This window comes from Lissotriton helveticus, chromosome 2_1 (assembly GCF_964261635.1).
Source record: "Lissotriton helveticus chromosome 2_1, aLisHel1.1, whole genome shotgun sequence".
Classification (NCBI taxonomy): domain Eukaryota; kingdom Metazoa; phylum Chordata; class Amphibia; order Caudata; family Salamandridae; genus Lissotriton; species Lissotriton helveticus.
In genome coordinates, this window is record NC_136059.1 from 315,412,079 (window position 1) to 315,437,764 (window position 25,686).

At 41.9% G+C, this 25,686-nt stretch overlaps 2 protein-coding genes across 2 annotated transcripts in view; both read right to left on the minus strand.

Annotated features, from left to right (window-relative positions):
• Nucleotides 1–1,952: 1,952 nt before the first annotated feature.
• The window catches only part of GOLPH3 (golgi phosphoprotein 3), a 41,551-nt gene continuing 17,817 nt past the window's right edge, over nt 1,953–25,686 (minus strand). Inside the window, exons 2-4 of the mRNA XM_078674900.1 lie at nt 11,323–11,454; nt 7,125–7,239; nt 1,953–6,085 (exon numbers count right to left, since the gene is read on the minus strand). Coding sequence (XP_078531026.1) covers nt 5,661–6,085; nt 7,125–7,239; nt 11,323–11,454 — 672 coding nt within the window. The 3' untranslated portion in view covers nt 1,953–5,660. The remainder of the gene's footprint in view (nt 6,086–7,124; nt 7,240–11,322; nt 11,455–25,686) is intronic.
• Nucleotides 23,803–24,417, minus strand: LOC144819334 (histone deacetylase complex subunit SAP30-like). Its single transcript, XM_078677275.1, has 2 exons — nt 24,067–24,417; nt 23,803–24,024 (listed from the first exon to the last, which is right to left on the minus strand). Exons 1-2 carry the CDS (start codon nt 24,415–24,417, stop codon nt 23,803–23,805), a joined length of 573 nt encoding a protein of 190 aa, XP_078533401.1.

Genomic DNA, 25,686 nt, shown 5'->3' on the forward strand with positions numbered 1-25,686 from the left:
AACGGATGGAACACAAGCTGTCAGTCTGACTTCTCGGAAGCGCGCAAACTCATCTGCAGGGTGCCTTAAGGGTCATCGCTCAGCCCCACCCCTTGTCAGCGCATACATGATCCCTATGGTCACAGTCATCCACGCACACGACATAAATATCTTCCCCTACACCAACAACTCGTACTCTCCCTTTCAGACAGGATCCTTAACACAAGAAACAAGTGCACCGCCTGCATGACCAAAGTCACTAGGCCTTGCACAACCAAGGACCCGCATCCAGCAATCACAGCCAGAGCTTCCACCAACCCACCAGGCACCTGCGCTCCCACCTCACTTATAGCCTTGCATACGTCAAAGCTGCAGCGTAAGTTGTTCAATTTTCTACCTTATGGTCAGGTCATGGAACAACCTCCCTCTATATCTACGGACCTAACCCTCTCTACTGGAATTCAGGAAGGGACTGGCTGGTCGACTGAGCTTTCACAGCATAAAGCATAAATCCCCGGGGCCTTGTTACCCACATGGGTGATTAGCCACGCTTTACAAGTCCCTATTGATGGATTCAAAAGTAGTGATCTTTGGCAAGAATAGATCACAAAATAGTAGGCTTTATATTGTTAGAAAACGCAGTTAGCTTTTCACGTATTTGCGCATCTGCAAATTGTCAAAGAATAGAATGTTGAACGAGACGGCAAATAATGTAGTGTGCCATGGAGGGAGGGAAATTCCTATGGATGTAGTGCGGATACGATTCTGTGGCATATGGGGAAATGTTTTGCATACCATAATAGTCTTGTGTTTAGGCAAAAAATATGTGGACCGTATAGTCGTTCTTTCCGTCCTAGAAGGACAGATTGTAACTGAAGGTTGACTCAATCCACATTGTTATTTACACACATTAGTCTTTTTCCAACTAAATTCTATCCCTCTCACCGACGTAACCACAACGGCAGGAGATCGCCAAAACATTCCATCCTAGAGTCCAGTTCCATCCATTAAAGAATTTTAGGTTCCATTGAATCTTGATAAATCCAATGGTGTACTTTTCAACTTCTATAAGCACAAAGCATCGCGCCCACTCGTACTCCTTTTTCGAAGTTGAAAAGTACACCATTGGATTTATCAAGATTCAATGGAACCTAAAATGGAATGTCGAACTCGAAAGAGGACAAGTTTTTACACATTGGGGCTACAACTATCATATTGTTGAGTGAAAAATAGGAGCGCACACATGCGACAATAATCTGCGGGAAAGAAAGCCCATTCAAATATTCGGAATACCATCCATTCGCGTATGAGATACACCTCCAAGGGAATATTGTTAATCATAGATGCTTGGAGAAATCAATAACGAGCCTTGAAAAAGCCCTGTGGGCGAAACGCGCGTCGGCTGCTGTTTTCTTCTTGTGAACTGTGAAATTAAAAACAGACCTCGACCCATGAAGATTTGTTTGGACTATTCACTTCTTGATAATTTTCGGATCCAAAATACATAGGGCACTGAGACATTACAGACTGTTTGGAGTAATATCTACATTATTGATTTTGGAAATAATGATATTGGTGTGCTCAGGTACTCTGTGTTTATATGTGTGACCCAGGTTCTTTTGAATTCTGGGACTGAATGACATTTTGGTGGGTAGGTGTCATATACCTTACGAGCACCCTAGCCATAGTTGCCTTTTGTTATAAATCGGTGTTCTTATCAAAATTGGCATAACTTTTGTGATGTGCGGCTCAAGTTAGGCAAACCCATTTAATCTGTGTGCAAATCTCAACTACCTGTAGTACATATTCACTCAAACAATAACATGTGAAGCTGTAAAAGAAAGAGGAGAAAACTCTTTAAAAATGCAATACATGGGTGTAGTGCCAAAAAGTACATTACAAGATATCCATGTTTTCAGTGTTCAATAGATACTGCCCAATTCCCATTAACAAATTAGGAAGGACATTCTTGCTCTGTTTCAGGCACTTTCCAGATAATATTTTATTTACTGTGTGGTTAAAAAGCGTGTACAGGTCTTAAGGATACTTTAAATTTTAAAACTAAAGTTATACACAATCTATCATTTGTTTTCCTTAAATGGACCAAGAAAACGTTAACACCTGCAAGCCAGGATAACAACTGGAAACAGCTAAGAAACAAGTTTCATTCTCTTAATTTCTTTTATGCATTGTGAAACAAAAGGCCATTTAGAGCAAGCAGTCTCAGGTTTAAAAAAGTTAAAATTCAGTCACGAATATAATGAACAATTGTTTATGTGAAAAGAAAGTTAAAAGACTGGTTAAAGAAATCATAAGCATCCCCGCCGCAGTAATTTCCAATTGTCAACACTTTTATGTGATACCTGCTAGGATTGAAATTTGTCATCTTTCTTTAAAAAAAATTACAACAAGAGCATTTAAAATGGCTACAGTAAATATGTGCAACTATGTTAATGTTCTCACAGCCAATATTAGCAGAAAGAAAAACATGGTTAGCAGTTTAAACGGCGGAAAGAAAAACTAAAGATACATAGTGAACCTGCATATCATTACCATCACCTGAAATAATTCTTCCATAATTGCAATAAACATACATGAAAAACAGATCTTGACCAAGAAAGTGACTAGCCAGTAGTCCGTTGTTTACAATAAAGACAAAAATATTAGACATCAGCAAAAATGTTTTCTTTCAAGGAAGATTCAAATGTTCACACGACATAAGAAATAGACTACTAATACTTACTTTTTGCAGAATAACAATGTTTTTCTAAAGTGTGTGCATTGTTACAAATTACCAACAGAAACGCTCTCAACTGTTTACACCCAAAATATTTTACATCCCAAAAAGAGACATGGCTAGTTGCTATATACCTAGGGCAGGACTAGCCTGTGCCATGATAACTAAGCAACTTTACAACACTGTAATACATTCTGCTTGAGTCCTTCAATGCAAGTCAAAGACTGATTTTCCAAAATGTTTGGTGATATATAGGATACTCAGTTACTGTTACAACGCTGTCTGAAAAAACTCATTAAATTTCATTAAGATAAGGATTGAGGCAAATAAGGGACAATACTTTGGATTACGCTAAATTATTTAGCTCTATAACCATTTCAATCAATTATTTGTTGTTGTTTAGAAATTATGTATAAGAGTGGCTCAACCGCTCCTGCTGAAAACGGTTTATAAACAACATCCCAGAATGGAGATGTAAAATGGGCATTGATCCAAGTAATACCCAATTCAATGTGCCATTTAATATAAAAGTACTATATTACATTGGGTCACAATTAGATGAACAATATGGAAAATAAACAATTTATCTGAAGCCGCTTTATTTTCATTTTTTGTCTACTACATAAGCACCATCATAATTCGAAATAATGGTGGACTCTGCAGATATTAATAAAGTTATGTATGGTGAAAAGGTTTCCAAATGCATAAAACAACCTGCCAGCATAAAAAAATATATACACAAACATATGCTACAGAACGTTCAGAAGACATTATGTCCAGCTACACAAACTTTTTACCTACATTCATACCAGCATCAGTCATCAAAGGTATGGGGTGTAATGATTTTTTGTTATTTAGAAATTTGGTGAATGGTGTTAAACAAGGAAATAACAAAACTACATTCTTACTCTCGACTCCAAAACAAAGGGCATCTTGCGTTATGAATGGACTGAGTGACTAACTGGTCACCTACTGATGCATTTAATTTAGATAGCTGGGAGGATTAGATGTAGCAACATATATACTATATACTTCAAGATGTCAACACAGACTAGTCCGCTTAACCACAATTTCAGTTGGATCTTTTCAAAGATGCTTAGATTAATTACAACAGGTGATGTTAGGTCTCCGGTTTTCAGTAAAAAGTCTTTGAGAGACTGGAAATATCCATCTGTGTCAAGCAGAGATTAGGTAGTTGTGTAAAAACACAAAACTTGTTAAAAACGCACGAGTGTTTCTGGAAGCTGTGAAATACATACACTTATAATTCTGCAACAGAACTTAAATTAAAAAAAAATAATTATGAATTTCCAAAAACTAAAAGCATGGATTGAATATCTGGAAATGCACGGAACGTTACAGTCAAAGAAAAAACTATAAGGAATGAATATTTATATTGCACACTTGCACCTCAGTCTATGGCTTTAAGGCACAGGAACCAAAGCAGGTAAGAGTCCAAAAAACTTAAATGAAACTACAACAGGGTCACCACAAAATACAGAGGGAAATAGATGCAGCTTGAAAACGTTAACCAATATGGTACTGATATAAGGCAAAGAGGAAAATAATTAGAAGAAAATTAAAAACAATATGAAATTCGGTTAATCAAAAGGCCAACAAATAAATGGAAACAGTGACAGCCATAAAGGTTCAATGAATATTATGGCCAGACAAATAAAATGAAGGAAAACTGGACAGACCAGCGTAACGTAGGAAAATTGGTATGCCGCCACAGAGGACCCAACGTTATAGTAAATATTAAAAACAAAAACAATTCAAATGTTGGAAACGTATGTCCTAATCTGCAGATGCATGGCGTGGACTGCATAGTGTGCACCTCTCGGAGGATGGCTCGCCACTGAACAAAAACCTCCAAATCATCACCGATAATTCTGATATATGGGAGCACTATAGTTCAATAAGATGTTTAAGATTTTCTGATGCACCTTATTAGTTACAGGATCGTATCAAGTACATATGGAGATGTAAACTGTAAGCCCAGTGAAGCCCATCAAAATGTTATAAACAACTGAGAGACATTACAGATTGCAGCACTGGGTAATGTAATCTTGATCTCTAATATTCACTGCAGAGTACAGAACAAACTACAGAGAGTCTGATTACAAGACAATTTAAAACAACTGAAAGGAAAACAAATTTAACTATAAAACGGACTAGGCCTTAGTCACCAAAAGCTGTAAACAAACTAACCAATGGAAAAGAAAGATTAAACAAGTGAGGCTAAAAGGTTTAAGGTTCCTGTCTAAGCGCATCTAAAAAAATGAAATAGGAGTATTGCATTTTTCTATAGTATAAACTATGTACACAATACACTGGAATGTTCCCCGCACCCATAGTCTTTTGAAATTAACAGGACCCTTCTACATAACTTTCCAAGCAAAATAATTCAAATTATATTTAAGTATATAATAATTTTACAGAAGCAACATTTGAGGCATTTACATAAAAGAGGCATATTGTAATGGTGAAAATATTATTAAGTACACATGGGAATCAATGCGGTTGATAAATTTCTACACCGGGCAGAAATTTGATAAACCATTTTGTGACTTTCTGAACTGTAGTGTAACGTGACCATTGTGCAAACACATCTTGGATAATTCAAATAAGCATGCACAACTTACTTACTGGGAGCACTTTTCAAAAACATACCAGTAAGCAAACAAACGCTTAGGTTCAAACGCTCAGGTAGCACGAATTGAAGGAGAAATGGAATGCCAATATGGCAGTAACACATTTTTGCAACAGAGAAGTATAGTGTATCAGCAGAATGCTATAACACTGTCATGAACGAGCCCAATATCATCTTCTCTGCATGAATTCTAAGAGTCAGTTGAAAGTATTAGAAAGCATGAATTGTCAAGAGAAGACAAACAACTTGTTTACATGAAAGAAAGGGGGTAGGTCTTCAGTTCAAGGGCCACTACTTTGTAAAGGCAGCAACGACAGCCCAGAGGACTTCATTTGTGTTAGCCTTCATACATTCAGCTTCGGGATCTAAATCAAGAAGCTGTCTCACTCTCTTCATGGCTAATTCATACTGGTCATCCAAAAGGGGGGCAAACGCATTCTCAAGGACATCAGAAGCATGGGCTAAGTAAATGAGAGCCAGTAAACGTTTGTCCATGCGGTGAGGATCTTTCACCCATTTATCCAGAACAGCTTCTTGCACTTTCTTGATTAAACGCTGCTTAATGTTGTTGTTGGTGAGCGGATGGGTAGTCATGTCAAAAAGAAGAAAGTTCTGTTTTTCAGTTGTCAATACACCCTTTTCCACTAGATTTTTTGCTAGTCGTTCACGTACATTTCTTAACTGATAGTGCAGTTTCAAAGGATTCCAGGTCTCACCTAAATCAGAAAAAAAGGAAAACAGTACAAGCAGGATTTATGCTGATTCATATTAAATAGAATATTCCTTATTCGCAGTATTAAACATTACTTACTACAGAGAGTAGCTCTTTCCACAACAATACAAGTGAACCAGAATAGCAGTGTAATAAAAAATGGCAACAACTCGTGACTAAAAATATGAACATCAAGCTCCATTTTGAGGAATAACAAGTACAATGCCAAAAATCAAGGGAACGCAAGCCATTAGACTACTATGAGAAAACAAAATTTAGGTTTGGTGTCAAACTTAACATACCATGTCCCACTATCAAAATCATCTGGAGTTCACTAAATTCTTCCATTTTAATGCCTGCAAAACTGCAACCACTTTATCCATCTTATTCACAACTTCTTGTTTTCACCCCTCCAATACGATTTATAAATAAATTACTACACGAGTTAATACCTTCTCTTCAACAGGTTATCTCTCGCTTTCTCATTCTTCCTCACAAACTTTCTGCTGGGATGTGAATGCCTCTTGCATGATGATCAGATGTCAGACTTGCAAAATCTTATCGACCATTTGGTATAGCGAAACAGAATTTATGAGGGCTAGCTATATTTAGGATATGATTGAATACTGAAAAAAATAGTACTTGTAGTGGTACCTCCTCTAGCTAGCTTTAGTGCCTGCAGGTCCGTTCTGGCAAGCTGACAAAGAACAGGTGTTTTCTGTTCACTAAGAAAGTGAATGAACAATAGAGCAATAAAGATTGCTTTAAATCTCGTTTTTATCTAGTCACATTTGAGTACATAGGTCGAATAGATTATTCAAGTCACTAGGTCTGCAGGTCTAGTAATTTCTTTAATGACTTTATAAGGCCTGGTGGTCTTGCCCTCCCCATAGTGCCCGACTGAGAGCATCTGGTAACCTAGATTATTATGTTGGCCCGAACCTCAAGCTAATGTAGCATGTGCGAAGGGGTAGGCCTGTTCCTTGACAACTAGCTTTCGGCAACTGAATATCACATAATGTGAAAAAACATTATCTACTTACCACTAAGCAATTCAATCCAGTTCTGAACAGTTTCTGGAGGCATTGTCTCTTTCACATGCTTCAGTGCTTCGTCAAGCATAACATCTCCAGTAGGTGCATCAGATTTGCATATTACCTACCAAAGTCATAAGTAGATAGAAGTACATGTTACATAAATGGAACTTGAAACACCATGCTAAAAAACTGTTATACTCTCAGCCAAAAAGACATTCAGACATTATACATTTGGAACAGCAAACAAATTATGTTACAGGAAGGATAATCGGTGACAAACAAAGCAAATTATTCTATTTTTGGAGATGGACAATATAGAAGGTATAGGGCATTAGCCACAGTACTAAGTGACATCACCAAAGATGCTACAACCAACGAATCAAAGTGTCACTAATGCTGTTCTCTATCAACTATGAGTGTTAAAACAACAGATATGGCTTGGTAGCCAGTGTGGGTCCTTTTCACGGAGTATTGTAGTAATCAATAGTTACTAGGCAGTATCCTAAGTGGATACTGTCTAACTTCAATGTCCAGAACCAAAGTACTGTACAGGTCCTATAGAATAGTCAGGTTACTCGCTTAAGGCACTATACTCACTCAGAGTGACGAGAATTAAAGTGCCAAGCAAGTGGAGAAGGTTAGAAACTCAGGGGACAATACCCATAAAATATACCTAAATCTCAGCTAGCAGGCCTCGAATGGGTGTAGATTTCCAGATTTATTGAATGCTCAAAGTCTTCCAAGAATGTACCAGGAAATCTGCAACTGTCGCAGTTTCCAGACATACTGCGAGCAAACTTGTGAATCTCAAAATACGATCACCAGCCGGCATGTCCACATGTGCAATAGTACATAGAGTGCAGAGTTTGCCTTACCATGTGTGCTATTGAACTTTACCTTTTTTCCCCACCGGAAAATATGGGGGGAGGGTGTAGGTGAATGCAGCCCCATATTGACCCTGGAAAGGGATTTACTAATTCATGCTCTTGAATCTCTATTTCAAGGTTGAGATGTTAAAGTGTGAATAACTACGAGCTGTTAAGTTTGGGAGCGTGCCATTCCAGCTCTGAACACTCATTAACGGCCCCTAAAATTCGGAAACAGGCAAACGTAATTAAATCTAATTGGTCACTATTTTTCTTTAGAAAAAAGAAAATTATCTTAAGAAAAAATAGGTTAGTTAAAAATATGCACCCAAAAGGTAAAATGTTGTACACCTGGTTGGGCAAAGATACAACTGCAAACATTATTACAGCTTTTTACCACTAAATTTCTGTTAACATTAGCCAATGTAAAGATGTGAGGTTTGGGTAGGGGTCGATTCCAGGATCTTCACAAATATCGAGGTCTCCAATTAGCTGGAGCTTAATTTGCCAAAGATATCAAGTGTGGACAAAGATAAAGAAGAGAGGACTTTAGATTAAACACTGCTCCTTGGCTGCCAATCTCAAAGCAAACGGTGAAATTAAATGGGTATTCTCCACAAATGTAAAACCCTAGTCAAACATCTAGGATTCCACCCAGCAAGAACAGTTAGTGCATCTGTCTGGAAAGTCCAGTTTCCCCAGCATTTGGTCACTGGTGTCTGTTTAGAGAAACAGTGCAAAAGTCTTAGGTAACTGGAACTATCGAGGAAAAATACACTAAGTTGGTCCTAGGGTGTTGATTTCTTAATGTATCTCCAAGCAACTAGTCCTGGGCAAATGTTTTCAGCAGTAGTGGCACGAAGACCAACTCCTGGTCCCGTTGAGGTCAACAGGAGGGCATAGAAACAGGACAACTTGTGGGCAGTGCAGGCTCATCCTTTGCTAAATCGGAACGCTAAAGAGTGACTTCTCAAACCTCTTGGTACATTGTGCTTCCTTCAGGGCAGTTGGACTGTGGCAATCTTGTGACTCCTGAGCATACTCAGTCTGTGAAGTAGTCCTTGTACAAGACTTACAGTCAGCAGATCAAGGTACACATTCCCGCAGATCAGGTCATTCTTTCTAGCATGCAAAGTCAAACTCCTCAGCAGGCTAGTACTTTTTTCTCTGCCAGATCACAGCAGTAATTAGACAATGCAGGCTTCCCAGACTTGGGTTCAGTCTGATATTTTAGACCACATTATTAGGCTAAAATCCAGCCCTCCATGGATTCTTATTATATGCCATTTCCGACACAAACTGGCTCAGCATTTGCAGAACTTTATCCTCTGTTTACATTTGTCTTTTATCATCAGCCGGCATTTTTCCTGACCCAATTACATGAGGATTGGCCACACTCATTCCGAAGAAAGTGGATGCAAATCTATCAGAATTTATGTTTTAGACCGGCGCTTCCTGGGGTAGCTATATTTCTAGCTACAAGCAGCAAAACTACTTAGTATACTTGAATACTCTAATGTCATGGATGCCGCCCAGGCAGGTTTTCACCAAGCTACAGCATTGAAGCTGATCTTTTAGCAGCTCTGCATGACCATAGGCTGAAAGGAGATGAGTTGTCAGAGATAGTATACTATCATGCACTCAATCAATCCAAAGGTAATCACAAGGCTCTCAAGTTAGGTATTTTCCCCGAATCAACAATACCAAAATAACACAACTAAAATCAAGTAAAAAGCTATTTCTTGATTAAATAATTTAAAAACAGCCCTAATGATATACACAGTTTGGCCAATTGCTAAATAAAAACATATTCATATGTTTTAAGTAGCATGCTAATGTCAGCAGTCAAACAATAGCTCCTGACCCTCTTTGTTAAAGCAATACCTTGCTGGGATTTAGGTGTAAAGCATGCAGACAATCACCCATTTCTGCTTTCCATGGTCAGAGCCCCAGACTGACTTCTACCAGTGACATGAGATGGCGCTTTCCCTATCAGATGGCGCTTTCCCTATCAGAGTCAGGGGTAGGAAAGAACTGAGGTTTCCCACTTTATTTGGTACCTAGTTTGTGAACCCAAACGTCTGCTTCAGGCTGTGCATGTACTTACCATCTTTAACACTTGAAGAAAATCATGCCTTTTTAATAGATTTTGGTAAGCGACTTGCAACCTTCATAATCGAACTCCTGCCTGGACTATGCAAATACGCTATAGTTGGCCTCCACTATCAAACTGCGACTGCACTATCTGGTTACCGATCACAGAAAGGTCACATTCATAGAATCTTTTATGGACAAACCTGAGTTTGCATTTGGGAGAAAATTAATTCTTATGTACTGCCATAAAATCTGAGATCTTCCTCTTTTTATAGTTAGAACTTCTAAAGAAAAAGAAGCTTGAAACCTCTTCTACTAGGCCTCTGGATGATTTTGAAGGCTTCTGAAGTCTGAAAATATGGTTCTTCTCAGCCGCTTTTTAAACAGCTCTTCAAGTAATTGGTGTATTTCATACACACTATAGCACATGAAACCTTCACTGATGTCTGCGTGCTGTAAAAGTGCCAAAGTAACATGATCTAACTTGAAAGAGGGAGAATCTCCAGTGGGCATTACACTGAAAAATCTACTTGGGTAAGCATAACATCCGAAAAACGAACAGAGAAGGGTGGCACAGCTTGTCAAAGCCATGGAGAGGACATCTGAACCTATGGATGGGGCAATTATACAGAGTCAGGAAGAGCGCTCTTACTAGGAGTGTAAATTTAAAAGGGCTGAACTCTACAGCTACAATTTGCTGATAATGCCTGAAGCCACTTCAACGCTAGGTATGAGGGGGAGCTGCAGCCACTATCCCTGTAACTGAGAGTACTCATTACACCGCTTATGAAAAGAAGTGGGAAATAAAGTACATCAGAATAACGAAGTGTCGAGTTGGGTTAAAATGGCACAGCCTGCCATACCCACCGAGATCTGTCAAGGGTATGCTGTCGACAGGTCAGGAAAAAGGAACATCAATGTTAACGATATTTCTGCATGCGAGGCCTAAACCCCATTAGAAAGGGAGCAGAGAAGGCATGATATTAACTACATGCAACACTAGAAGCAAAAACAGTCATGGATTGCAGTATAACTGACCATAAACAGCATATGTTATGCAGAAGTGGATATCAAGCAATCGCCTTCTGACTGAATTTATTTAGAAGACAATAGGGGATGTGGATGAGAAAAGCGAAGGGCACATTGAATGATAATCGTATTAATTGGTGCTACATTGCAGGGAGAACAAAATGTAACTTCTAAATTAAATACTCCGTTAAGAAACAACTATTTAAATGTTCTACCTTCCTTGTTAGTAGACTTTTACGCCTCATTCCACAAGCCTCCAACTGCAGACGACCTCTTAATGCCAGTTCGATCAGCATACAGCCTCGTAATCCAGATGATATACAGTCATTCCAAAAAGACGTGTAACCCTGAAGAAAATATACATTTTAAGTAAACCTTCCACTTCAATCTAAAACAAAAAGTACAAAATAAAGCGCTTTGAACATTTTCGAAAAACACTACCATGAGGATAGTAATATCAAGCTTAATGTAGGAGACAATCGAATTTCAAATTAATAGCTTTGAGAAAAAAGCTGGGCCAAAATCCAAAAGCATCTCTTGTGGCGAAGGTGTGTGTGGACAACCAGACTCTCATAACTACAGCTCAGCTGCAGAGCTGCAAGCACTGGCAAAGCCAATAGGTATCACTTATGCAAGAGCTTTTGGCTTTGGCAATGTACTTTAGCCCTGCTGTACACTAGTGTGGCTGCTGTTCAACATGGTTAAAAGTAAGTGAAGTGGGTGTGGTGGTGTAGATTGGAGTAGGCCAAATTGGGTTAGAGTGGAATGGGGTGGAGTCAGGGTAGACGAGTGAAGTAGATAGAAGTTGGGTAGATCAGGGTAGAGTGGACTTGGATATTTTGGGGTAGGTTGGAGTGGAATGGGGTAGATTGGGGATAGGGTGGATTGGAGTGGAGAGGAGTAAACTGGAGTGGAGTCAGACAGATTGAAGTGGAGTAGATTGATTGGATTATAATAGGGTTGAATGGAATTTAGTGGGGTAGATTAGGGTAGTTTGGAATAGAGTAATATGGAGTGGGGTAGAATGGATTGAGCTAGATTTGGGAAGTAGAGTAGATTGGGGGAGTGGAGTAGATTGGGGGAGTGGAGTAGATTGGGGGAGTGGAGTAGATTGGGGGAGTGGAGTAGATTGGGGGAGTGGAGTAGATTGGGGGAGTGGAGTAGATTGGGGGAGTGGAGTAGATTGGGGGAGTGGAGTGGAGTAAATTGGAATGAGGAGTAGTAGATTGGGATGAGGAGGGGTAGATTGGGATGGGATGAGGTAGAGTGGAGTAGAATGGGGACGAGTGGAGTAGACTGAGTGTGGGAGAATAAATTGGGGTAGATTGGGGTGGGGTAAAGTAGGGTGGACTGGAGTAGAGTGGGGTGGATTTTAGTGGGATAGATTAGGGAAGAGAGGAGTGCAGTGGATTGTGGTAGATTGGAGTGTAGTGGGGTAGATTTGGGTGGAGTGGGTTAGATAAAGGGATTATGGTAGGGTAGATTGAAGGGACGTGGGGAGTGAGACGGATAGGAGTGGGTTGGTTTGGAGGGGGTTGGGTGGGGCAGTCTGGACTGGAGTAGAGCAAGTTGGAGTTGTTGGATATAAATGGTGTGGGGTATACTGGGATGGAGTATATTGGGGTGGGGTAGATTGGGTTAGGTTGTGGTAGATTGGAGTGAAGTGGAGGGGTGTAGATTGGAGTGAGGTAGACTGGACTGCAGTAGAAATGAGTGACATGTGGTAGTATGGAGTGGGGTGAATAGTTTGGAGTCAAGATTGGAGTGAAGTTGGGTAGATTAGGGTGTAGTGGATGCTTGAGTGGTGTAGTTTGGAGAGGGGTATACTGGAGTGGGGTAGAGTGGATTGGCGTAGAATGAAGTGGGGTAGACTGGAGTACAGTGGGGTAGATTGAGGTACATTGGAGTTGGAGTAGACAGAGATTGGACTAGGGTAAATAGAGTGTGGTAGATTCCGGTGGAGAGGAGTTGGATAGATTGTAGTGGAGGGTGAAGTGGAGTGGGGTAATTTGGAATGGAGTGGGGTAAATTGGATTGGGATAGATTAGAGTCAGGGGATTGGAGTGGGTTGGATTGGGATAGCTTGGAGTGGGTTGGATTAAGGGGGATTGGTGCGGGGTAGACTGGAGCAGAGTGGGGTAATGTGGAGCGGTCTGCAGTAGAGTGGAGCGGTCGAGTGAGGTGGTGTAGGGTTGACTTGGTAAGATTGAGTGAAGTATGATAGACTGGAGAAGAGTAAAGTGGGTAAGACTGGGTGCATGGGAGTGAGTAGGCTAGAGTGGGGTGTGGTAGAGTGGAGTGGGTTGGATTTGGATAGAATGGAGTGAAGTCGAGATTGGAGTGGAGTGAGTTATAGTGGGTGGATTAGAGTTTAGTAGATTGGAACGGAGAGGGTGAGACTGGGGTGGATTGGAGTGGAGCATTTATTTGAGGAGTTTTTTTATAGTGCGAGCATGACCCATAAGGGTATCAGAGCGCTGAACATAAAGCAGAAAAGGCATAAATAAAGGTAAAATAAGCAAGCTGTACATATAATAGATAAGTCAAACATAAAAGGGAACCTTGAGGTACTCCAAGCAAGACCATTGTCATGTCAGAAAAGGTTTGGTTGACTTTGATTCTTTGAGCTCTGTTGTATAGGAATGAAGCAAACCAGTTTAGAACAGTATCAGATAGACCCATCTTATTCTCCAGAAGGTTAATCATGCTGTCATGTTTGATGGTATCAAACACAGAGAAGAGATTCAGTAGAATAAGCAAGCAATGTTCATTCTGATCAAGCAATCTCAGGGCATCATTCCTGTTTTACCCGCACAAAACCATAGAAATTCAGCAGTTAGTTATAGCTAGACTTACCTGAAGAAACTAGAACTTCCCTGCAACCGTTGGTTTTCTATATAAAATCCAGCAGAATTGCACACATTTTTCAGTTTTTTCTTGTGTTGGCCCATGGGAATGGAGGAGGGATGTCCCTCTGGGTACCCCCCATGGGACCTATGGGGGAAGCATATCATTACCCTGCCCCCTTATATCATTTTATTTTTTACGTTCAGGCCAGGGGACTAAGTCCCAGAGTCCTGTAATGGCTGTCAGCAAAATATTTCTCAAGTTGCTGGCAGCCAACCAGAGAGCTCGTGGGAGTCTGCCTCCTGGGGGAGCGAGATAGCCCAAGGGGGAAAATCGCTCAGTGGGCCAATAAAAACGCTCTACAGTTTTTGCTGTAGCCCTGCCTAAATAAGACTATGGAAAATGGATGGGGAAGTTTCCTTTTGGTTCCCCCCTCTCTTTTCTTGGACCCCTCTTGACTGTTCACCTTGAACCTTTCGAGAAAGGTGCTAAAGTGGATTTTCTTTTTAAGGTTTGGGAAGATTTGTTAAATGGCATCAAAGTTATTAGCAAACCAAAAAAATGCCATGTCTGAGAAAATAGGGAGTTAATAGATATAGCCTCAGGACAAAATGAAACACTGGAGAAGGTTCTGAAGTTAGTATCACAGATGAAAGTCCTCCCCCCTTTAAACTTGGATTTTTCTAGGGAGAAGAGACGGATACAAATGTGCAGCAGGCAAAAAACAAGGACGTTTAACCAAAAGAGGCCCGGGAGAAGCTAAACAAAGAAGTAATAACAGACAGAAAGACAAAATATAAGATGATGTCCATGGATATTGATAAAAATGCGAACCTGGTCATCAACTTCTCCTCTAAAACCATAACTGAAAATCACTACACAGTGCTTAATAAGGGCTCCCCTTCTGTCCAAATGCAGAACTGGACTTAGCTGACATTAGAATAGATTTATATAAATTCACAAGAACATTTAAATTGAAAAATCATTTTGCTGTGTAAAAGAGAAAAGTAAAGGATAAAGAAGAAAAAATAGCCACATCAATTATAACATCAAGTGATGTACGCTATCTAGCAACCGGATGGGCTTTGGAAGGGGAGTCCAGTGGGAAACAAGTTGAGGAACTATTACAAACCACTTCAGATGCACAAATTTGTGAAATGACGGGCCACAGTAAAATCTGGCAAAAGAAAAATCCAGAAAATGGGAGATAGAAATATGCAGAAACCTCCACTCAAATTCCAATCACAACCAGAAATAAATCAACAGGGGAGTAGGTAACTTAAAAAAACAGATGGACCCTGTAGTCACACATTCGTCAAGGGTTACTGTCCGGCCCGCGGACCTACAGTGACCTTTGCGCCGTTCATCCATGCCTTCAAGTTGCCCTATGGAACTTTGTTACTTACACTGTGCACACATAACATAGGATAGTGTCAAGCTTTTATATTGACATATACGGATCCGTCACAACTGGGTCCTGAGGAAACCCATTAGACCTTGCCTGGGCATAGGAAGCTGAAACATGTAGAATACACTTTTACAGTAGATGTCAGGGATCATAATGACACCCAAGTACAACTCTTTCTTTTTTAGCCTTACCCAAATTCCAAACCACACAATAAAATTAGTTTACGGACGTTGGAGGCAATTTTAACACATATTTCACAGATCCTCCTAGTAATCTATTTTATAAGTGCTCCCACCTTGAGCCTACTCAGCCACATTAAGGGGCTGTGTGTCGACCCGATGATAAAGCATGCAGCTGAGGAACCACGGTGGGTGAGGGTCTCTTAAAAAAACCTTAAGGGATTCCTAGTTGGATTAGGCTTCTTTGAGGCAACCCACTCTCCTTGGATTTTTTAAGTAGTTAGCTCACGTTATCCACTCCCAAAAGTGAATGTAAACTACACTCTCTTTAGCCCACAACTGCCAGCAGGGAATACAATTTCTCTTTTATGGTTAAAAATTATTATTTTTTTTTTTTAAATCAAGCAATTGGCAAGGAAGAAATCAAAATATAGGAGGAGCAATAGACAACAAAAGAGTGGCAAGCAATACGTGATCTTCAAGGAGGATCAATCAATTATCATAAAAGCATCTGATAAAGGTTAGGTTACGGTGTATTTATTGAGCGCAGGTACGCCGGGCTGGTCTCTTGGCACTTGGATAACAAGTGTATGCACCACCCCAAAAAGTACGAAAGTGTGGGGCGACTGGCACTCTTTCCAAGGGTACTGAGTAGGGAAAAGGGGCCCCGGGTTTTTATATGCGTTATCTGCTAAGGACTGAAAATGTCAATAGCCATAAAGGCTCCATATCAAATGTGTGAACATGTCCGAATCTTGATAATATCTGCTCTGATCAAATATATACCAAAAGATTGCTGCAGTTACTGTATTCACTGTATGCGGAGCAATGTTTAATAAAAAGTGCATATACCTCAGCACGTGGTTAGACGTAAGCCTATTTAAAGAGCCATGCTTTTAGGAGTTGCCTGAATCTTGGATAATTGGATGTGGATCTAATGTCAAGAGGAAGGTAATTCCATATGACAGGTGACTCAGATGAGTAGACCTTTTCGACTGGGAGCTTATTTCTAAATTCTAGAGGATACAAAGGCTAAACTTCTTTCGTGGAGGAATTTAAAAATAATTCATCCAGTTTTGAAGATGGTCCTTTGTCCTACCGGAAGCTAGTGTTCTCATCAGCGGGGTGACGTTGCAGTGTCAAGGCTGTTGAAAAACCAACCTGGCTGCCTGGTCGGAGCAAATTGTAGCCTGCGATTTAAGCCTAATGGGAGGCCCAGGTAAAGAGTGTTTGCATAGTCTATCCAAGAGATGACTAAAGCGATGAGGACTTGGATAATGGCGTCAAAAGTGAAGTACTTTCTGATTTTCCTAATTCTTCGGAGTTGCAGGAGGAGGTTACTGATCCTAGTTGAGGTTTTATAGATAGATCTTCGTCAATAGGAACCCTAAAGCTTTTTACTGATTTCTTGTGTGTAGTGGGATGCGTCCATCTCTTTCATCAGAGTTTAGTTTTAACTGGTTGCTGTTCATCCAGTCCCGGATGTACAGCTTCGTGTTAAGGAAAGCCTACTTTGATTCCATGGAATTGTCAATGGTGAAAAATAACTGCATGTCGTCAATGTAATTGTAAATTATTGCGACATTGTAATTCAGAATCAATCCAAATATACACAAGAGGCTAAAGACAATTTAAAAATGATCAACATTATACAAAGTTAAATGTTAAAACTTAAAAAATAACCCTAGGGTGATGTTGCTGCTGAATACAATCATAATCTCATTCAATGGTGGGGGGAGGAGGGATCTAATTGATGAGGATTATGATGAAATTAGACATTTGAAATCTGACCATCCAGTTATTCCTATCAGGCGCGGTGCGTCCATTGGGGCGTAGGGGCTAAGCCCCACTAAGCCCCATGGACCCACCACGTCGTCACTAGAAGCCAAACACAATTATTTAAAAAAATCGCGCTATCTGCCGGCCGGGAAACCGGGAGACACCCGACCTTCCCGGAGTGCGCAAGGGGGGGGGGATGAGGGGGGGGTTGAGGATCGGGCTGCTGCAGCTGCGCAAGTGTATTTTTGGGCACAAACATGCACGCGCATGCGCAGATCGTTTTCTTGTGAATTCCCCCTTAGAGAGAGGACCAGGGGGCGGGCCGCAGCCCCCGGGGTTACACAGGGCGACTGGGCGAGGAGTCATGGTGCCCCCCCAGCCAATCCTGGTGCAGGATTGGCTGGTCACTACATAGCCCGGTTACATAACCCCTGACGGATAGCACGGCCGACTTTGGTGCTGGGAAACCAGGTTCAAACCATAAAAATGTATACATGACTTACTTTGGTGTTAAATAAATAGATATTTTAAAAAACAAATAAAAATGATGTTCCGACTAAGGTGTGAAATTGGTGTCGAATAAATACATGTTTTTAAAAACAATTAATATTAATCATGTATCATTGGTGCTGGAGTACAAGGTTCGAGACTGGTATTAAACACTGACAAGCTGTGTGCAAGTTATATGGTCATAAAAATACATGAATGATGGATGCAGGATGGGTGGATGCATGAATGGATGCAGGATGAATGATGGGTGGATGAATGGATGGGTGGATGCATGAATGAATGATGGATGCAGGATGGATGGTGGATGGGTAGATGAATGAATGATGGATGCAGGATGGATGCAGGGTGGATGGATGGGTGCATGAATGAATGATGGATGCAGGATGGGTGGATGGATGGATGGATGGATGGATGGATGATGGATGAATGATGGGTGGATGAATGGATGGGTGGATGCATGAATGAATGATGGATGCAGGATGGGTGGATGAATGAAGGATGAATGAATGATGGATGGATGCAGGATGGATGCAGGGTGGATGGATGGGTGCGTGAATGAATGATGGATGCAGGATGGATGGGTGGATGCATGAATGGATGCAGGAATGGATGATGGATGGGTGGATGGATGCATGAATGAATGATGGATGGATGCTGGATGGGTGCATGAATGAATGATGGATGCAGGGTGGATGGATGGATGGGTGGACACATGAATGGATGCAGGAATGGATGCAGGATGGATGATGGATGGGTGGATGGGTGGATGGATGGGTGCATGAATGAATGATGGATGGATGGGTGGATGGATGGATGGGTGGATGGATGGATGGGTGGATGGGTGGATGGGTGGATGCAGGATGGATGGGTGGATGCATGAATGAATAATGGATGCAGGATGGATGGGTGAATGCATGAATGAATGATGGATGCTGGATGGATGGGTGGATGCATGAATGAATGATGGATGCAGGATGGATGCAGAATTGGTGGATGGATGGGTGGGTGGGTGGATGGATGGATGGGTGGATGAATGAATGATGTATGGATGGATGCAAGGTGGTTCGGGCTCGCTCGCTGCGGTGCAATATGCAAATTAGTTTACGCCCCACCACTTTCAAATGTCACCAGCCGCCCCTGATTCCTATAATTTATTTCTTTCCAAAAGACCACAAGAAAATCCCCAGGATGTCCCAATGTTACTGTTAATTCAATAGGGTCTGTATTAGAAAATACCTTGAGATACACCGACAATTTTCTTTTCCTATTTGTTACAGTGCTTCCCTCAAATTTAAGAGCCTCAATTCCCTTTCTGAATAAGAGCAATGATTTACACTGGAGTGACAACTATTTGATGGAACTACTGATGTGGTTTCCTTACATACGTCCATTTATCATCATCATCATCAAGGAAAGGACCGCACCCCCAGCGCTTCATATCCCCCCGCCTCTCCGACGACAGCCTACCGGCGGGAAACGCTTGAATCCCTCTAAGGTCCTCGCTGCTGTGACTGAGTACGCGAAAGCGAAACCGTCCACTCCTACGGAGGCAGCCATAATAGCACAGAGTGGGGGACGGTAAGGAGAAAAAAAAAAAAAGAACAAATGACCTGACGCGTGGGGGTCAGAGGAAAGCATCCTCACAGCTTCACATTCTCCCCGCTGAGACGACAGCGTACCTATGGGAGAAGCGTGAAAGCTGGCACGCAGAGGCGAAACAAGCCAGGCGGACAACACTTTGCCACGGAAGAGAGGAGAACAAAAGACCTGCTGGTGGGTGGAAGTGAAAAACAAACATGCAGAGCTCTGAGGCAAGCAGTCAGTCAAGCGAAACTGCTAAGCGCCACCATCTTGCACACAAAAGGGCAGAGCGGGAAGGCAAAATAGAAGAACTGACACGAAGGGCAAAAACACCCACCAAGCAGAGGGCCTCCATCTTCCACACAAAAAGGACGAGGTGAGAAAACACGAAAATAAGGGCACACCACAGAGACCCTAACAAAAGAAGGCTGAAGGAGGAGACCTTTAGTACCCACAACTACTCACTAAAACTAGACAAACGGCAACACAAAAAAGAGCACAGAAAGAGAGCAAAACGCCAAGGCACATCACAAAAGCTAGACAAACGGCAACACGAAAAAAAAAGTAACGAACAACAGTAGGATAAGAAGAGTGCCGCAAAATAACGGACTATACTGCCAGCACCAATAAAAAATTATAAAACACAATCATGACAGAGGGAAGGCCTCTAAGTAACACTGTGCACAAAAGAGCAAACAGAACAAGGGGTACAAAGGAAAGCAAGCAGAAGAGTCTAAAACCAGAAGCCGCTCTAAAGTCAAACTTGTGGAGCAAAACCGGCCAACAAGAGCAGGCAACCCAGCTAACACCGCTGTGCAACAATAAGAGATTCAAACTCCTACTAGTTAAAAGAGGACTAAGAAAAATGGCAGGGAACGACGGAAAGCTGACAACAACCAAAGAGAACCAAACCCGAAGGACACCCAGAATCCCCCTTCAAACAGGAGTCGCACGCTGGACAGCATACTTAAAAAACTGCTGAAGTCCACGACTTGGCCAAATCGACAAAAAATACTACTGACGCCATACAAATCGAACTAGCAGCAGTCAGAGCAAACATCCATACGGCAAACAATAGAATATCAACACTGGAACAAAGAGTCAGTGACATAGAAGACAGGTCACATCTCACAGGCAAGGCGATTGGCAACATTGCTAAGGCAACAACAGACCTCGGAAACAAGCAGCAGAATTTGAAGACCGACAAAGAAAAGGAAACATAAGAATTCTAGGAGTACCGGAGGGAGAAGAGGATAAAACTGGTCGTGCGTTGCAATGTTACAGAATCTTATACCAAAGCTAACGAATCTTAAATTAGAAAACCCCTTTGAGCTGGACAAAGCCTACAGAGTCCCGGCCTTCAAACAAACCAACAGATCAGGGCCAAGGCCGATAATATGCAAACCATTACGCTTGCACCAAACAGATGCCATCTCTGGAGTAGCGAGGAAGACCCCAAACCTGCAATGGAATGGACACAATAATCTTGTGACGCAGGACTACTCGAAGACAACAGTAGACATCAGGAAAGGCTTCCTAGCCCAAAGAGAAAAGCGAAGGAAAGAAAATATCAACTTCTCCTTCACTGGCCCATCAAGGTACAGGATAAACAACAAAGGAACCATGAAAACCTTTGAAGACCCAGCTGAACTATCACGATACCTAGCGGGCCTACATTACAAGAAATAGAAACGACAGCCACGTCAAGCAAAAGAAGCACCTCGCTGGACCTTCATAACGAAACGGACTAGACTAGAATACCCTACTGTCAATAACAGAAAGAAAAACTTCGAGCAAATCATAAGATTCTACCTCACGAAAGACAATGTAAAAGGTCACCTTAGACACTAAGTTAAGGAAATCTACCTCAAGAGCACACAAGCTCAACACGGAACCTACCTCATTGATGGACTAGATGAACTACCTCACGGAAAGACAAGTTAAAAGGACACTAGAGACACTAAAGTAAAGGAAATCTACCTCGAGAGCTCACAAGCTGTACTACAGTTTACAACAATACCTACCTCACGGAAATACAAGAACAAGTACAAGAACAAGCTCCCCAAGAAGGAAAGCCTACCCAGACCAACCAAAAAATAAAACTATCTATATCCTTTAAAAACTCTATGCAAAGTAACTGTTACTGATCAGGGAGGGTATCTTTTAAATCTCTATGCAAAGTAACTATTACTGATCAACGGGGGGCCTTAGATATTCCCACTAACCTAATGAAACAAGAGAAATATAACTGAACTAGACTGACGTATTAAGCTGTCCCGGGGTCGTAGTGGGGTGGGAGGGACCTTGCTGTCGCACGTCTAGAGTACGACACATCGGTAGGGGAAGGGAGGGTGGGGAGGGATGGAAGGGGAGAAGAAGGGGAGAAGAAGTTTTGTTCCGTACGTCATGTTTGTCAAGTTTGTCCAGTATGTCACGTCCATGTCCATACCCTCAGACAGAAAGCACAGATCAAATGCGCAGACCATTACCAACTGACCTGACGCACACAGACAGACCACAGACATCCAAAGATCTCAGTAAAAACACGCTTGTAAGACCGCGACCCGTTTGCCAACACAATGAATAACAAAAACAAAAACGCATTGCTGGCTGACCTAAAGATCATCTCTCTCAACGTCAAGGGTCTGAACCACCCAATTAAAAGGAAAAAAACATTAGATTACCTGGCAAAGACTAAGGGCAATACATGGCCTCCAGACTCCTACAGCATTCCGAAGAACATATGTAATAGGTTCATCCTGCAAGACCCATGGCGCCTACAACACCAAGACACTAGAGACTACACCACAGCTTTCCATGTTGGTGACACCTTTTTGTTAAATTTTTTTCAGGGACACGGTAACGCGAGCGAGCGCAGTGAACTAGCCCGAACCACCCACAACCCCACAAACACCCCCCCCACAGACACACCCCCACACAGACAACCACACACACGCAACCCCACACCCACCCACAACCCCACACACAACCACAACCCCACACACACACACACCCCCCCAGACACCCCCACACACAGACACAGCCCCACACACAGACACAGCCCCACACACAGACACAGCCCCACACACAGACACAACCCCACACACAGACACAACCCCACACACAACCCCACACACAACCCCACACACAACCCCACACACAACCCCACACACAACCCCACACACAACCCCACACACAACCCCACACACAACCCCACACACAACCCCACACACAACCCCACACTTACGCTGCGTGAAGCTGGTGTCACCTGATGGTCCAGTGTAGTGCACGGTCTGTTGTCTGTGCGGTTCCCCAGCTCAGAAAATCGTGTGTGGCGTCCCCCTCAGTAGTCACTTCCGAGGACGCGTAGTCCGCACCCCACTTCCCCGTGGGTACTCAATGCGCGGGTGATGGATTGCGCCTCAGGAACTCAGTCCATCTGGCAGGTGCTGGGAGGCCTCACTCCAAAGATATCAGTGGGGAGGGAGGTTGCATTCTCTCATCACAGGGACAGAAAGTAGCAATCAGCAATCCAGCCAGCACTCCGAGAGTTAATCAGGCAGGACCCAGCACCAGGAGATGTGCCTATTTTAAGGTGAATGTGAACACTGTGCACAGGCTTTTTGCAGTCACTCAGAGTGAAGGGAGCCAGAGGGTAAAGTGGACAGTCCCACTGCCTGCCCCATGCCGTATGCTGGGGAGAGTGGAAGCGAGACGTCCATGTTAAATTAACAAAGCGATAGCTGAAGTCTGCTGACCAAAAGCCCGTCTATTCATGTGTAAAAACGTATGATATTTTTGAAAAAACAGAGGGCGAAACAACTAAAGCGGTCTCAAAGAGCAAACTTTAAAAAGAGATTGTGTTCAGTGCAACAAAATGGGCCCTGGCATCCCCTTAAGGCAGAAACAAATTGTGAAGCGCGCACTGCTATAGAGTTTTGGCAAAACATTCGTACATTGTCCAGTAGATGGCAGTGCTTTCCGTGTTGGAATTCGTGTTTACGCGCACTCTCGATCTCGTGTTGATATTAAGTGCAATAATACTTTATTTCACATTTAAAACAAACAGCAAATACGTATAGCTTCTAATGTTTTGAATATTAAATGAACCTACAAGAAAAACATCCGTTTATCAGTATTTTTCATACATTAAAATGTCCAATTCCAGTTTAAAAGCCAAACAAATCATAACATTCTGTGAAGTATAATAAATTAGGCTGCTAAACAAATCTGAAAGAGGAATTTTCATTTCAAACAATCGACCGTCAGCCAAACACGCAATCAATAAAGAAAGTAAAGCAGAGCAGCAGGCCTGCAAAAGCAAAATACTGACGACCGTATGGACCACGAAAAGTCTTTAAGAATCCCTATACTTTCTTCCAAATACGAAATCAGTGAATACAGCCGTCAGACTTCTGATCTGGTTTATGCTTTTCATTCTTCACCGAGCAGATGAAATAAGTCAAGGTATCCTTCTCATTCACTGGAATAGACCTAAAATGGCATCCAATTATTTCACCAAGCGCCGCTTTGTTCAGCCCTGGTCTGGCTTGCAACTTGAAATGTCTTTTGTATCTTCTCAGTGTATTCACTTGTAATTGAAATAAGTCAACCTTACAAACTCCTACATCGGTGCTACCGCTCATCTTTGAGACCTCTGGTGTGTCAATGTCATGTAGAGGGGAGTCAATTTCTTCATCTTCACTGCCTTTTCTTTTCCTTCTATTACGAAGAGTCTGGATTAGATTTTTGTGAAAATCACAAATGTAAAGATGCTTTGCGCTCTTGTCCAGCTCTATCTTGACCTTCTTCTGTGCCATGCTCTTCAGGATCCTCTTGCTAAAACTTGCGTTCCCTGCAACACGACAGCAGCGTTCTCCTCCCTCCTCCCGCAGACAACAAATCTGCCCCGCTCCGGGACCAGGGGCGGGTAGTTCGGGAACCGCAGCAAGCACCTCCGTCTCGTCGCTGCCATCCTCAGCCAAGGAAGCAGGAAATCCATTCATATTTCAACTTGATTCGGCCTGAAGCGCATCTGCAAACTGAGCTGAGCACAGAACTCAGTCGCATACGAAAGCGGTGACTGGGATGCCAGTCTGCGCAACGGTTCTGCAGCGTAGCACCCTTCTCTCGCTGCACTGCAGCTCCGTTTTCGAGAAGATATCTTACAATTCAGTTCGGAGCAACGTCACTGAGTCACATTCCCCGATATCAGCCGCCCCGGACGTCATTGCATCGCGCGACACACCTACGCATGGGGCGCGACACAGTAACGTGTCGCACCACACAGTTTGGAAAGCTGTGGACTACACCTTCTACTCCAACCCACAAAACTCCTACTTTTTTAGTATAAACAATGGCTCTGTCAGGTATGTACATAACTGATTTAGATCATATGTATATATCTGATTTCTTTAGTGTCCGTGCATCATCATATTCCACATCAGATACATTTATTTACCTAGACTAATACATATAATACCAAAACCAAACCAAAAGAAGAAGGTCAAAGCGGTTTTTTAATCACCCAAGTCAACTTAATCGTTACTTTCTTCTCATTTTGACCCAATCATAAATGCATAGAAAAATCTTTACATATTATTTTACAATAAACAGCGCAGCAAAAACAAGTGAGTAAATTGTGACAATTCGTGCATAAGTGAAAAAGTGCAATATATACAAGTGATTAAACAATGGGGATAAGGGTAGGAATCAATTCAATAGGCCAGATATTTTGTATATTCGAAAGTCATGTAGTCCAGTGTGCTAGATGTTGTAGCTTTTTTATCCCGGATTCAATTAACTGGTCCTACGTTTTAAAGTCGTCGACGTTTCGACCCTAATAACGCCTGATTTACAGGTCTGTACGGGTCTTCCTCAGGACAGGAACATGGGTAGGGGAGTGAGCGCCTGTCAATAAAATGGAAAGGGTTTGGTTCTATAATCTGTGATAATTAAAATGAACATTTAAAATTCGCATAAGCGATTATGGGTTAAGGAACTCACCCAATAGTCTAGTGGTAGACTAGTTTTCAGACTATCTTGTTTCAAATTTCCATCAGATTGGGTTACTTCAGATTATTCTGTGGGATATAATATAAATTTCAGGACAGGTTTCATTTCCTATAGTCCTCGGTAAGACTAGTGGTTTCTACGTCTCACACTTACCCAGATTAATTATTTCCAGATAATCAGGCTCCTGTTACTTAGCGTGATTCGCCATCTCATTAAACCTTAACTTGTTTGGATTTAAATCTATCATCAACCGTCTGTAA